At 44.2% G+C, this 15,534-nt stretch overlaps 1 protein-coding gene across 2 annotated transcripts in view; it reads left to right on the plus strand.

The window, feature by feature from the left end:
- Positions 1-15,534, plus strand: part of STON2 (stonin 2) — a 134,217-nt gene that overhangs the window by 105,319 nt on the left and 13,364 nt on the right. For both annotated transcript variants that reach the window (XM_070415525.1, XM_070415535.1), the window contains one exon: positions 11,662-13,497. In XM_070415525.1, coding sequence (XP_070271626.1) covers positions 11,662-13,497 — 1,836 coding nt within the window. The remainder of the gene's footprint in view (positions 1-11,661; positions 13,498-15,534) is intronic.

Genomic DNA, 15,534 nt, shown 5'->3' on the forward strand with positions numbered 1-15,534 from the left:
GTTCGATTCCGGTCAAGGGCATGTACCTGGGTTGCGGGCACATCCCCAGTAGGAGATGTGCAGGAGGCAGCTGATCGATGTCCCTCTCATCGATGTTTCTAACTCTCTATCCCTCTCCCTTCCTCTCTGTAAAAAATCAATAAAATATATTTAAAAAAAAAATTAAAACTTTAATGCTAAGGAAAGAAAAACCTTCAAAATGAAGAAATAAGTGTCCTCTTTCTCTTCATCAGTAATAATTAAAATAATTTGAACTGTATAGCATGCCATCTTTTACAAATGGCATTCACGTGTCTCCTTTGGCCCTCACAGCCATGTGGTGGATAGACCAGATTAGTGTTATTATCCATTTCAAAAATGAGGAAACCGAGGCTTAGCAATCAAGTAACTAGCTCAAGAGTAGATAGTCCTAAAGATGTCCAACTGCAGTCTCAATGCTGCGTATACCACAACAGTCCAGCTGAGGGTTGGGAATTGTGACCTCCTGGGTTCACATTCTATTTCCACCACTTACTAGTCTGTGACTTTGGTCAAGTCACCTTTCCTCTATGCCTCAGTGTCCCCAGCGGTAAAATATTTTTAATAGTAGTACTTACCCGTGCAAGTGTCCCCAGGGTCAAATGAGATGGTTTCAGAGCAGCTCTAGGCAGCTCCTGGCCTAAGATCACTATGGTGGAGTGCAGCTGTTGTCTCCAATGGATGTGGGTCATTATCCCTATTCCACCTGCCCCTCCTGCCCTAAAACCTGACGTCTGATCCCGAAGTCACCAGAGTACTCCAGGCACACTCCAAAAGTCACCAAGAGCTCTGTGGGCTTAGAGAATCCAATGCCAAATTAAATACTTTAAAGATAGCTTTTCCCGGCTGAATTTTGCCCTGATTCTGAAGACTGTGTGTGGTTATCTCTCGTTCACACTCTTTACCCCTTTTCATCGTAACCAGAAATCCTAAGCTTTTAGATAGAGTAGTTACATTCTTCCTCTCGAAATATTTTTGGGACTATTTATTCTTCATTGGCTAACAGTTTTTATCAAATTCATGCTGACTAGTGTATTTGCCACAGTCTGCTCTTGAAGATAGGATGGAAATTCCTATGCTATAGTGCATGCTCTTGAAAAGTCTTTGAGGAAGCAAACCTCTGTGTTTAATGTGCAGCCTGCCCTATAATGTAACTGAGGCTCTTGCTTATAGGTGGCAGACGATTCCGCCTTTATGTCCTTTGCTTGACTTCTCATATATGCAAAGAAGAAGAGGCAACAAGTAACCACACATTAAAATGAGCTGTGTGTCCAACTGCAGAGGACACTTAATGTGACCCCTAGGAAATGCCTTCAATGTAGGACATAAAGGTTATTATTTTTAAAGACCGGAAGACAGCATCTTTGTCAACATTTCACATATTGTCACATGTGTGTCACAGCCAGGCAAGAAACTTTAGATTTGAAAATAGAAGTTCTGATCTCCTTATATCTGTCTAATGACATCCCTGACTTTAAGTGTCAAGAGGAGTTAAATTTACTTAATGAAACAAATCATCAGCATTGGCCATCCTTTATCCGGTGACACACTTTCTTATTACTTTTCACATATCCTGCACAGCTCCACTGAGGCCGCCAGACATTGCTCATATGACTGAAATGAACATGTTCATGCTCTGCCCTCCAGAACCTATTAGCATACACAATGCTCAAACCAACAGCTCCATCAGGTACTGCCAACCAGCCCCTCTCTCGGTGCTTCCTGTCTTCATACTGCCTATTTTGAATGTGGCCCCATGAAAATCCTCATTTTAAGGATGTTAAGCAGTGAACCACTTAAATTCAATGTCCATTAATGGTCTCATTTATCCTCACAACAACCCTATGATATGGGTACTGTTATTATTCACCTTAAGAACTGAGAAATACTGGGGTTTAGAGAGGGTTAAGTAACGTGCCCAAGATCTCACAGTTTTCTAATGGCAGGGCCAGGTCAGCCTGACTCCAGAGCCCAAGCTTTACCCTCTGTTGCCTGTAGTGGCACAAAACAGGCAGTGGAGACCAGCCTGGGGACAGGAACTCAATCCAGCATTAGTGCAAACCACTTTTAGGCTAGCCTTTCCCTCATGGGACTTGTGTCCACCCAGGAGACACTTGATGCTCTAGCAAGTCAGGGAAAGTACTGAGTATATGAATCATCTGGAAATAGCTTTTTACTCTGTTTTCCTGTAGATTCCTTATTTTATGAGATTTCTGAAAAAATTGAGAGGTTCGGGAGTACAGATAGAGCTCTGCCTGCTAGGATAAATTTATTGTTGTGCTGGAAATTAGTTTTCCTATTTTTCTAAGAGATTATTTTAGTTTGATATGTTTACAGTTTATAAAATTGCACCTACCATTAGTCTGAAAGAATGTCTCCTTTGATCTTGGTAACTAACAGGGAGCTGGACAAGTACTGAAATGAAATCTAATTACCAACTCCTAATTCAATTGTGAAGAAGTGGCTTACTGTGAGCTGGGGCTCTTTGGTTATTTTGTTGTTGTCATTGCTGGGAAGTCCACATAAAGTACAGTGGGTTTGGGATAATATAGATGAAAGGGAATCATTGGAAGAGATCCTTTTTAGCTTTCAGGAACTGCCCTTACCTTTCTGAAACTAGACAACCAATTTCACTACTTGAGCCAATTAAGCAGAGATAGGGTTGAATCACATATGAGTGTTTATTCCAATAATGCCGGCAGTATGGGAGAGCAGCAAGTCACCCACAAAAATCTGCTGTATTCCCCTCCCCCTCCATAAGCCAGTTGCTTATATTGGGTAGAAAGACAAACATTACATGGAAACTTAGAACTACAGGCATAGGAAAGTAGGCAAGGTATAATAGTTACAGATTACAGGCCATAGAGGCTGGGGTGGGGATGCAGAGGGTAGGCAAAGGGCGGGTATCTCCAGTACTAGATTGTTTCAGCAACAAGATTGTTAATCTTTCCATAATGATAGGCAGTTCTTGGGAAAGGAGGATGGACTGCATTCTGATGTTGGCTCCCAGCCAGGTTAGAATGTGCTTTCTCTAATCAGAACAGAACAATCATGGTTCACAGAGCATGATTAATATTTCCTACTAGAGGCCCGACATTGGTGCATGGGGGCGGGGGGTGGTGTCCCTCAGCCTGGCCTGCGCCCTCCCACCACCACTGCTATGTTTGCCAGCTGTGAGCCCGGCTTCTGGCTGAGCAGTGCTCCCCCCTGTGGGAGGGCACTGACCACCAGGGGGCAAATCCTGCATTGAGTGTCTGCTCCCTGGTGGTCAGTGCGCGTCATAGCGATCGGTCGTTCCGCCATTTGGTCGATTTGCATATTAGCCTTTTATTATATAGGATACTTATAGCTAGTTCTTGCTATTCTATTTCTACCCCTAACGTGTCTATGGATACTCTTAGCCCAACTGATTGTGTACCCTGCCCCCAACAGATCTTTTGAGTTTCTCCTGGAAGCTACATTATAGCCTAGCATAGTTAGCAAATGCAAGATAAACAGGCTTGATACAGACTCAGTTAGAATGCCTGCCCCCTCCTCATCCCCAGTACACATGTACACATGTGTAAGAGCCCCCAGTTCCATTTCTCTGCCCCCTGACAAAATTTGCAGAATCAACTTTAAAGAGTTAGCAGTTCCCATTGCTAAGGTTCAAAATGATCAGACTCTGATCTACAGTAGAATGGCTCTATGATGTAACTGTTTCAGGACTGTGAAGGGAAAGAAGGCATTGCTTGGTGTGCATAAAGTATATAAGCCCATCAGGGTAAGACACTGCCAAGCAGATGAGACTAATAAGACTCCCAAGCTTCTCCCCTAGAATAAGTGGGCACGGTCCGTGCTGTGGTGCAGGTGGATGAGCCATGCAGTGGAAATCATACTTACAGGTGTCCATGAAGAAGAGGAGTCCCAGCTCCGCAGGGGCATATGCTGATTGGTGGGGCATTAGTAACAGTTAAAAGTAGACACATTGAAGGGAGCAGAGAGGGAAATGACAGAGTTATTGGTGAGACTCAAACCTTTAGGTTGATTTCATTTGGTCTCTTTGACATCCTCTCTGAGGTATTACTGTTTTCTCTTATTCCATGACCAGGATGATAACCAAGCTGTTATTCTTGGGTGCTTCCTAATCCTTAGTAAATTTGGTCCTTTTCTTGTCTCTAAGTATTGCAGTTAAGAGATGGCAAAGGCCCTGGCCAGGTAGCTCATTTGGTTAGAGCATCATACCAATATACCAAGGTTGTGGGTTTGATCCCCAGTCAGGGCACATACAAGAATGAACCAATGAATGCATAAGTAAGTGAAAAAAAAGTCTCTCTCTCTCTCTCTCTCTCTCTCTCTCTCTCTCGCTCTCTCTCTCTCTCAAATAACTTTAAAAGAAAATGAGATAGTAAATGTAGTGGGGTATCTTTACCTTCCTTGAAAGTTAGGATTTGAGGATCATTTGACAAAGCCTGAAACCTGATTTTTGCCTGCTTGTCCAAGAGTGATGAAGCTCTTAGCAATTGAGATCTCTGACCAAATGTAACAGCCAGGTTCTGCCCCTTCTTATCCTACTTTGGAGTGCACTTATTCACTGTAGTCCTTCACTAAAGTCCAGGATCTTGACTATCCCCCTTAGGAGTGCAGGGGTTCCTTGGATCTTACAAGCATCCTGGATTGTTGCTGGCGTGTGTGGTGACCAGGTGAATAGTGAGTAAGGATGTAGAGCAGCAGTTCCCAATGTGGGGCACATGCCCCACAGGAGGGCAATTTGATTTTTAAGGGGGGGGGGGCAATTCGAGAATGAGTTATTAACAGTGCATTTTTTTGCATGTCTTATGATTCTAGGGGCCTCATATACAGTATATAAATATACTACTATATTGTGACATATTTATTCATTTCAGTTCTTTATTGTATGTTTTAAAATGTTATTTGCTGTTTTTTCATATCACTTCATATTATTATTATTTTTTTAACAACAATTTCTTAGTGATTTCTTTCTCAGTACTTCAGCTATCCTTTCGTTCTTTTATTTTTCTCTTTCATGGGTGCCATGTTCTTTGGAAGCTTCTTTAGACCAAGTTAATGGCCTTTTAGGCTTCCTCCACATGAATAGGAGTTCACTTTTTAAATAATAAGAATTATATGTCATGGGGGGAGGGCATCAGGATTTTAGAGATGCTTAGGTGGGACGTGGCCAAAAAAAGGTTGGGAACCACTGAAGTAGAGTTACACACAAGTGAGACTTTCCCTGTGGCAGTGGGACAGGCAGCCCTGATGAGTCACGTGTCCTGGACACAGTAAGAGCATGGGCACTGGAGGCCTGCCACTGTTGCTGAGACCTTGCCCAGTGTTCCTCCAGGCAGTCCTTTTCCTGGTCCCCAGTCCTGGCACATAAAAATTATGCCTGAATCAGATGGAGACCCCTTAATCCCCTTGCTACTTCTATATGTTTTCCTTACAGTAACTTCTGAATGCTACTCCTCTTCTAAGTTCCTAAACCAAGAGAGCCCTTTCCACTTCTTGTCACAGGAGAATTTGATGGTTCATCAAGCAGAACTTCACAGCCCATCCCATCATTCTAAAAGTCCAGATTCTAAAAGTCCTCTTTGTTCCATCCTCTTTGGGCTCAGAAATGGGTGAGGCTGAGAGGGAAATGCAGAGGACTTTTGCTATGGCAATAACAAATCAATAAAACACAGCTTAGGTTCTCAGCTGGCCTCATTATTAATGAAGTCTTTGATACACCCTGTTACATAAAATATTAAGAGATTAATTTATTAAATGGAATACTAACTTTTCAATCTACTGTAGATATCGCAGTCTGGCCCTAACCCTGCCTATGACCTCTGCTGGGAAGCTGTGTTTGGCCCCATTAGACAACAGCGAGATGTTATAGTGGGATCTCTGCCCTGGTAAGCTGGAGAACAGAGCCTTCATCTAATACAGCATGAGGAGCTGATATCAGAAAGACAACGTAAGCCAGGGAACCAGTAAGGCAGTTGAGTGGAAGTGTAGTTGTTAAAGGAAGAAGCCAAAAGCAGGGACCCAAGGGTTGAGTATTGGGGAAGGCATGGGCAAGTGGTCAATGGTAAATCAGAGGCAGATGCTTAGAACCAGAGAGAACAGGTTGATCAGGAACACACAACATACAGTGGGGCCTTGACTTACGAGTTTAATTCGTTCCGTGACGGAGCTCATAACTCAAATTACTCGTATGTCAAATCTTAAAGTGAACGAGTGAGACACGTGATGCTGGGCTGATGTTGTGGCGTTCACTGTGACATTCGCTGCGCCAACTAGCAGTGGGGTATCTGAAGCTGGCTCGTAACCCGAATTTTAGCTTGCAACTCAAAGCAAAAAAATCGGCCGAGAGACGGCTCGTATCTCGAAAAACTCGTTAGTCAGGACACTCATAAGTCAAGGCCCCACTGTATTGGGGATGTTCCTGGCCATTCATCAAACTTAAAGTCGAGTGCTTGCTTTTCTAGATGAGAGAGAGAGAGAGAGAGAGAGAGAGAGAGAGAGAGAGAGAGAGAGAAAGAGAGAGAGAGAGAGAGAGAGAGAAAATATTGGTTCATCCCCAGCCCATCTTGATTAGCGGGAAGTAATTAGCAAACTGGACCAGTCATTTGGAGAAGGTGCTGAGTACTGTTTCGGAGGTCCTCCTAGCAAATACAAACCAGAATGTAGTGTCAAGTGTTCTTGATAGGGATTCTGTCAAGTAGTGGTAAGTGGTAGTTTGGTGAATTGGCTTCTTCACTTGGGGGTATCTCTGACCATGTAACTTTGCCAGCATCAAAGCATCCTCTCTCCACGACAATGCTAGGACGGATAAATAGACTCTGACCCTCTGGTTCTTTTTTTTTTTTTTTTTTTTTTTTTTTTTACCAGTGTGTTTGTGATGATAACTAAGTTCCAGTTTATTTTACTTAGATTAGACGCTGCCTTGATAAGGTTAGATGACTAGCTCCTTTCTCTCACCAACACACTTCATATGTCAGGGGGTGACATTCCTGACCCCATGCCCAAAAGCTTCTCTGTATAAGTGGATGTTAATCCTTGTTTAGCTGAGTTCTTTTCCTCTCTGAAGAATGCTCCTAAAAAGTTGTGTCAAGATAACTCTTGCCAATCTAAAAGGTAATGGGGAAAAAATTAACCAGATTTTAGCTTAACGATCAAGCATTAAGAAAATAGTTAATGATTAAACGTAGGACTTGCTTTGTAATCTCACCTTGGGCAGTTTCCTTAAACTCACGGAGGCCCAGTCTTCTCAGCAAAATGAACAGATCAAGTTCTATTTCTAAAATCTCTTCAAGCCCCCCAATTCTGTGATTTGTGTTCCTCTCTTCACTTTACATATGACAAATATTTAAGTGCCCACTGTGCGTCTGAGGCTGGTCATACAGTTTTAACTATATGCTCTTGTATAACAGTGACTGCTGCTATCTCATGTTGAGAAAACTGTGATCATCCAAGAATATTTCTTCTTGCCACTGCTAATGAATTCCAGTGAACAGCTCCCAATAAGATTTTTTCATTTGCCATTGCATTAACAGCAAATTATGCTACCCAATTAGGGGGAAAAGATGGCAGAGTGTCTGCTGGATTTACAATCTCATAGAAACGGTTATTTTTTTCTCCCCATAGTTTTTACATTTTCTTCAGTTTGGTGGCTTTGATTACCATTGTAATCATTTCATTTAATCTTCTGGGAACTGAAAATAGACTGTGGTCTAACATGAAAAGAATCCACCATTTCTCTTTGGTTTGCATCAGTTAAGACACTAACCAGAAAGCTCTTAGGTCCTGCAAACCCCCCTGTGGTGTAAAAAAAGAACCTAACCTCCATCTGTGGCTTTTGTTTGGCAGCAGCCTAGTTCATCATAAGAGCAATTTGGAAGTAGCAAGTGGAAGAGATAGTACCAGTAATTAAAATAATGCTGGATTTTTGGTTTTGGTTTTATTTTAATGAGTCAATAAAATAGAATTGTGGATGATAGTTAATTTAGATCTTAAAATAATTAGTTTGCTGATTTCTTACTGGAGAAATTTGCTTGCTTCCTCTACCATTGTTTCCAGTATCAGCCACACCAGGTTGTGGGTTCGATCCCCAGTTGGGGCATCTATGGGAGGCAACCCATCGATGTTTCTCTTTCACATAGATGTTCCCCCACCCCCCCACCCCCCCGCCGCTTTCTCTAAACTCAATAAAAACATATTTTACAAAATGAAAGAAATAAATTTATTGTAAGAAAATTACCTTCACTGGAAACAAAGGCCTTTTTTCCCCCTTCTTTTTTGGCTTGGGAAAGGAAGATGAGAAATACTATTTTGGGAACAAGATTCCCAACAGACGGGAATCCTTTGGCAGTTTAGGCAGAAAGCGGGCCTCCAAAGGAAAAGGACTTTAGCTTGTTTTAAATCAGGGAGTGGTGATGAGCTCCAAGGCGGAAAGGATGTCCCTGATACAAGGGTGGGTCAGTGCCAGACAGGGTGGGTGGGAACTCAGCATTACAGAGACTCCATAGAGCCGATTCATTAGAAATTGATGGGTTTCGAGGTTCACTCCCTTCCCAGCTCTGTAGGGAGGATCAGTTATAGCTCTAAGGAAGTGATTATATTTTACTCAGGGCCACATTGTTCCCTTAGTAGTAGTAATACATAAAATATAAATTCTAAAACCTGCGTTGTTTCCTGACCCCTTTCCCTTTATTTTCCAGAAAATAAGTCACATAGGCATCTATAAAAGTGGGTTTGAACCAGAGAGAACAGGTTGATCAGGAACACACAACATACAGTGGGGCCTTGACTTACGGGAGCTGTGGTTGGCCCCATTAGACAACAGCGAGACGTTATAGTGGGATCCATTATTTTGATGGATAGTGTCTTTAATTTTAAAATGCTTTGAAACCCTTTTATGGTGCTGTACATATAGAAAATACTTTTTGATCTGTATATTTCTAGGGTGAATGTGGATATAAACCTATGCATGCTCATGTATGTAGCCTACATTTTCAAACTGACATTTTCAGTAGAGGGAATTGCTGTTTGTGTGAATAAAAATCCTTGGAAAGATGGATGGCAAGCCAGCCTTCCCATCCACGTGTAATTACATTTGCAATTATGGGTGGCATTTCTGATTTGTTATGGTTGGATATGATATTCATGAAGGTTGAGCGAGGCATTTAGAAAACTCAACTATTTGACTGGAGCATTTGAGTATTCATTTCTCTCTGATTCCCAATTCCTGGCAGTAGAAACACTGGGTAAAATAGTGGCAGAGATCCCTGTACACATTCCTCTAGAGCAGGGGAAGGGAACCTTTCTTCTGCCAAGGGCCATATGGATATTTATAACATACTAGAGGCCTGATGCATGAAAATTCATGCACTCAGGGGGGTCCTTCAGCCCAGCCTGTGCCCTCTTGCAGTCTGGGATGTCCATCCACGAGCTTAGGCCCACTCCCCAGGGGATCAGGCCTAAGCTGGCAGTCAGACATCCCTCTAGCAGCCCGAGAGCCCTTAGGGAATGTCCACCTGCCAGCTTAGGCCCGCTCTCTGGGGGATCAGGCCTAAGCTGGCAGTCAGACACCCCTCTGGCAGCCCTCAGTGGGTGTCCACCTGCTGGCTTTGGCCCACTTCCCGGGGGATCGGGCCTAAGCTAGCAGTCAGACATCCCTCTGGCAGCCCGGGAGCCCTCCAGGGATGTCCGACTGATGGCTTAGGCCTGTTCCCCGGAGGATTGGGCCTAAGCCATCAGTTGGACATCTTTAGTGCTGCCGTGGAGACGAGAGAGGCTCCCGCCACTGCTGCTGCACTGGCCAGCCTTGAGCTGACTCTGGCTGAGCGGTGCTCCCCCTGTGGAAGCACACTGACCACCAGGGAGCAGCTCCTGCGTTGGTCAGTGCCCATCGTAATGACCAGTTGTTCTGCCCTTTGGTCAATTTGCATATTATTCTTTTATTATATAGGATTCTCGAGCCGTACAAAATTATCAACTTAAAAACTTGCCTGTTCTATTTGGTCACACATTTAATAAACTTGTCCCTAAAGCCTTGGCAGGACCAGACCAAATGTTTTCATGGGTCTTATATGGCTAGTGGGCTGGACATTCCCATCCCTGCTCTAGAGGACAGAGAGAATAGAACTTCCCCAAAGCAGAGTTTCTGTTCTCATTCATTCAATTATCAAACTTTAACTGAGTATCTACTATATGCCAAACACACAGATTTGTTTTCTGTGTCATTCCTTCATCCAAATCTGCTCCTCCTTGCTAAAGGCCTCATTTCCTCCTTCCTTCCCACAGCAGACACAAGGAGTATATGCTATTTTGAAGTTTTGGATCATTCCTGCATGGAAACTCAAGTCCTATATCTCCCTTGAATGCCCTGCTAGGGTGGAGCTTTATTTGCAAACACCCTTTTTTTCCCTTTCTTAAAATAAAACCCTAAGATAGAAAAGCATTTTAGAGAAAAAAGAAGAGATTATATCATACTTGTAAACATTTTAATGGTATTATTCCATTGTGTGCCTCAATTTCTTAACATTCATCCAAAATGTGGTTCACAGTTTGGGTTTGTCTCCTTAAGGCATTGTTTATGAACAATTTGTAAGGCCCGTCACAGTGCTAATCCATTTCCACAGAGTTTGTAGCATCTTACAGTCTCACTAAAGGTCTGTTTACTGCTCATATCATATCCCCCTCACTGAATACTAAAAACTTTAAATCTTCACTGGTTTTTTAAATGTGAATTTGCATTTTTATTATTACTAGTGATATTGGACATTTTTACATGCTTATTAGACATTTTTAGTTTCTCTTTCTCGAGTCGTCCGTGTATGTCCTTTGTCTATATTTTTATTGGACTTTTTGTACTTTTCTTATTCACTTGTGTGAACTTTTTTCATATTAAGGATATTAACATTTTATCTTCAATGTTTATTGATCACATTTGGGCAGAAATCCCTCCAATTATATTATTTGCAATCATATTATCACTTAGACCAGATAACTAACTTGTTTTATTCAATGAAATCAGCTTTATACCATTTTATGTGGGAGATGGTTTTCAGTGTTTAAAAATTAAGAATACAAACTTTTGCCTTAGCTGGTTTGGCTCAGTGGATTGAGTGTCAGTCTGCAGACTGAAGGGTCCCAGGTTCGATTCCAGTCAAGGGCACGTGCCTGGGTTGTGGGCTCAATCCCCAGTAGGAGGCATGCAGGATGCAGCCGATCAATGATTCTCTCTCATCATTGATGTTTCTATCTCTCTCTTCTCCCTTCCTCTCTGAAATCAATAAAATTTTATTTAAAAAAAAGAATACAAACTTTAGAGCAAAGAAAAAAATCTATCCTAGAAACTCATAAAAGTGAGAATGTATAAGAGTTCAATTGCAAGGGAACTTGGTCCTACCAGTGCTTCTGTATCAATAGACTTATTTGTATTCTTACTGTATTGGACATAAGGCCCTTCTTGTGTGCTTATTACAAAATTATGAGATGTGTGCCCAGACTAAGCACTTGAGACAGGTAATGAGCTGCTTTGGAATTTATTGAATTCCAGATAAAATTCTAGTCATCCCTCATTCTCATACCTCAGTTTCCCATATTTCTAGGTGCCCTGGATAGCAGCCCTCATGTGTTTTCCTTTTCTTTTAGACAACTCGTCCTCACTCCAGGAAGATGAAGAGGTAGACATGGAGGCCATCAGCTGGCAGGCCAGCGGTCCTGTCATGAATGGGCATGCTGCCACTCCGGTGACCTCTGCTCGTTTCCCCAGCTGGGTCACTTTTGATGACAATGAAGTCAGCTGCCCTTTGCCACCCATCACCTCTCCTCTGAAGTCAAACACGCCATCTATTGCATCTCTGACCCCAGATGTACCTTATTACTCAACCGGCTCATTTAAGAAGAGGGAACGTCCCAAGAGCACGTTGATAAACTTCTCCAAAGTTCAGAAGCTGGACGTTTCCTCCTTAAACCATCCGCCTCCCATAGCCGAGGCTCCACCTTGGAGGGCCACCAACCCTTTCCTGAATGAGACTCTCCAGGATGTACAACCCTCCCCAATCAACCCTTTCAGTGCTTTCTTTGAGGAGCAGGAGAGGCGCTCCCAAACCAATTCCACATCTAGTACCACAGGCAAAAGCCAGAGGGATTCTCTCATTGTCATCTACCAGGATGCCATCAGTTTTGATGACTCAAGCAAAAACCAGTCACACTCTGATGCTGTTGAAAAACTCAAACAACTCCAAATTGACGACCCCGATCACTTAGGCAGTGCGACACTGCCTGATGATGACCCAGTAGCCTGGCTCGAACTCGACCACCCGCCTGGTTCAGCACCTTCCCAGCCCAGGGATGGGTGGCCAATGATGCTAAGGATCCCTGAGAAGAAAAACATCATGTCCTCCAGACACTGGGGACCCATCTACATCAGACTAACAGATACTGGTTACCTGCAGCTGTATTATGAGCAGGGCCTAGAGAAGCCATTCCGAGAGTTCAAGCTGGAGATCTGCCATGAGATTTCAGAACCCCGGCTCCAAAACTATGATGAAAATGGCAGGATCCACAGCCTGCGGATAGACCGCGTCACGTACAAGGAAAAGAAGAAATACCAGCCCAAACCTGCTGTCGCCCACACCGCCGAGAGGGAACAAGTGATTAAACTGGGCACCACCAATTACGATGACTTCCTGAGCTTCATCCGTGCGGTTCAGGACCGTCTCATGGACCTGCCCGTGTTGTCCATGGACTTGAGCACAGTCGGCTTGAACTACCTGGAAGAGGAGATTACCGTGGATGTCAGAGATGAATTCTCTGCCCTCGTGAGCAAAGGGGACAACCAGATTCTCCAGCACCACGTCTTGACACGGATCCACATCCTGAGTTTCCTCTCGGGGCTGGCAGAGTGCCGCCTGGGCCTCAACGACGTCCTGGTCAAGGGGAACGAAGTCGTTTCCCGGCAAGACATCATGCCGACCACCACCACCAAGTGGATCAAGCTCCACGAGTGCCGTTTCCACGGGTGTGTGGACGAGGATGTGTTCAACAGCTCCCGGGTTATCCTGTTCAACCCTTTGGACGCGTGCCGCTTCGAGCTGATGCGGTTCAGGACAGTGTTTGCCGAGAAGACCTTGCCTTTCACGCTCCGGACGGCCGCCAGCATCAACGGGGCGGAGGTGGAGGTGCAGAGCTGGCTGAGGATGTCCACCGGCTTCTCCTCTAACTGTGACCCCCTCACTCAGGTTCCCTGTGAGAACGTGATGGTTCGGTACCCTGTGCCCAGTGAGTGGGTGAAAAACTTCCGCAGGGAAAGCGTCCTGGGGGAAAAGTCTCTGAAAGCCAAGGTCAACCGGGGGGCCAGCTTTGGCTCCACGAGTGTGTCTGGCTCCGAGCCTGTCATGAGAGTGACTCTGGGGACTGCTAAGTACGAACATGCCTTCAACTCCATCGTGTGGAGGATAAACCGGCTGCCTGACAAGAATTCAGGTAAGTGGAGGGTTCTCGTCTGTGAAAACCACTGCCCGGTTGCCGAGGCAGCAGGATCAGAGTTCCACATCCTATTTCCCTGTGAAGTGCTGAGTTTTGGTGTGTGATGGGGATGGGGACGGATGGGGAGTGGGACAAGAAAAGCAAAAATATTTGAGCAAAGTAAGTAACAAACACTTCGCTCCATCATTTCACCTCCTGAATGGTCACACGTCTTGCATAAAGCTCTGCATTCTTCTCCACTGAGCTGCTAAGTGGCTTTCCAGGGCAGCTATGAATTTATATTCCTTTCTGACTCATTAAAACATTATCTATGCTGCTGGAAGCTATCCATGGCCAGATCCTAGAAGGCTTCTGGGTTCTGAAGAGATGCCTTTTAAACTATGCTCTGGCATAGATAAAAGGGCCGGTTCATTACAGCTGATCATATGTGCAGTACAGGTGAGGAGTATATTTTTATCCCAGCCATGCCGTGAAAGGCCTGTCAATCATAACATCTTGAGCTCAGAGTTGGGATCTGGGAAAGGGGAAGAGGAGAAATGGCCTCTGATCAGACGGAAGGTCCAGCCAGAATATGACGGTCCAAAAAGGCTGAAATTCTACCAGACAAAAAGTAGAGGAAGGAATGTGTGATTTAAACAAAGAGATAAAGCCGGCCAGCCCTAGCGGGCCTGCTCACAGCTGTCAGGGATGGTTTTGTGCTTGCATGAGCCCGGGAGGCATTGACTTTCCTTGTGGTTCCAGTGAGATTCAGCGAAACCACAAAACTAGGGAGCAATCAAGTCAGCTCTATAGCCTTACTTATGAGAGTAAGTGTGGGTGACCCCAGTGGCAGGCAGTGCGCCCATGATCCTGTGCTCTTTTAAACCACTTCTCTTCTTGTTTATAATAAACTTGGCTTATCTGATCGCAAAAGTGGGTATCCTAGCCGAGCAAAGAGAATACGGTTTGGGGGAACTCTTGATTGGAATGTCTTTCTCTTGTGAAGATATTCTTTCCATTCTCACCATGAAATCCTAACAGTGTTCTGTGTCTTCATTTCCTGTTCTGTGTGGAGAGGCTGTTATCATACTCTAAATATAATACGATGGGGTGGCAAGAAGCAATGGGATCTGGTCAACTCTCCAGGCATCCCGAGCCGTGCAGGCTGTGTCAGACACTGGGCGTAGCAGGGCAGACCAGGGAGACAACTGGACCTCTGTGTCTGGGGCTGGATTTGCCACCCTCTGTTTCTAAACTGACAGAACTTTTAAGATAAAGTCTTCCTCTTTGTGCTTGTTAATTCATCCTCCCTGAAAGATCCGTGTATTCTGGTGTTTCTACCTCAGCCACAGGCCCCTCTGAATTAGTGGAGGAAAGGAGAAAGCCTGAATTCTCTGCCACAGAGGCCTTGGGAAAACAACTGAGGAGATAGGGAGAAAGTTACTGTTTAACCTGCTAGACACTTGACATGGGGAAAAACAAGGCTTCCGGTGTACGTTTATTGGGATTTTTAGCTCTTGAGTGTACTATTAGGCATGGACTCAGATAACTTTATTTTGGGACTGTTGGGTTTTTCAAGGTGGAAGGGATGTTGGGGACAACTTACTCCAACTCATCATTCTGCATAGGAGAAGATTAAGGGCCTGGAGGTGACATGACTCGTCTGAAGTCACAAAGCCACATCTGGGCTCTTTTCCCAACACCACGGCTGCTTCTACATAAACGACACCAAATAGACCCAAACTTGAAATAATTTCCACTGTGGGGGCTGAGATGTGCAGTTTTCCCAATGTATACACACATCTACCATTTGTTTCAAACTTCTTTCTCTCAATTATTTGAAAGCATTACCTGAGGGATTTGGGGTTATAAGCCGCAAAGACTGGCTGGCTGCTTTAAGGAAAAGGAAGCTGTTGGAAGGATCTGGGCAGCTCAGAATTGAAGGAAGGACAGCTCTTGATAGGAGGAACTATGGTGTCTCCTCAGGCTGCAGCCAATGGGACTGATCGCAAGCCAATTTCTGTCCTTGTGCCACTTGGCTCGAGTCAAGGAGGA

The sequence above is a fragment of the Myotis yumanensis genome, unplaced genomic scaffold, assembly GCF_028538775.1.
Source record: "Myotis yumanensis isolate MYYU_CA2020_CCGP unplaced genomic scaffold, mMyoYum1.0.hap1 SCAF_1, whole genome shotgun sequence".
Taxonomy (NCBI): domain Eukaryota; kingdom Metazoa; phylum Chordata; class Mammalia; order Chiroptera; family Vespertilionidae; genus Myotis; species Myotis yumanensis.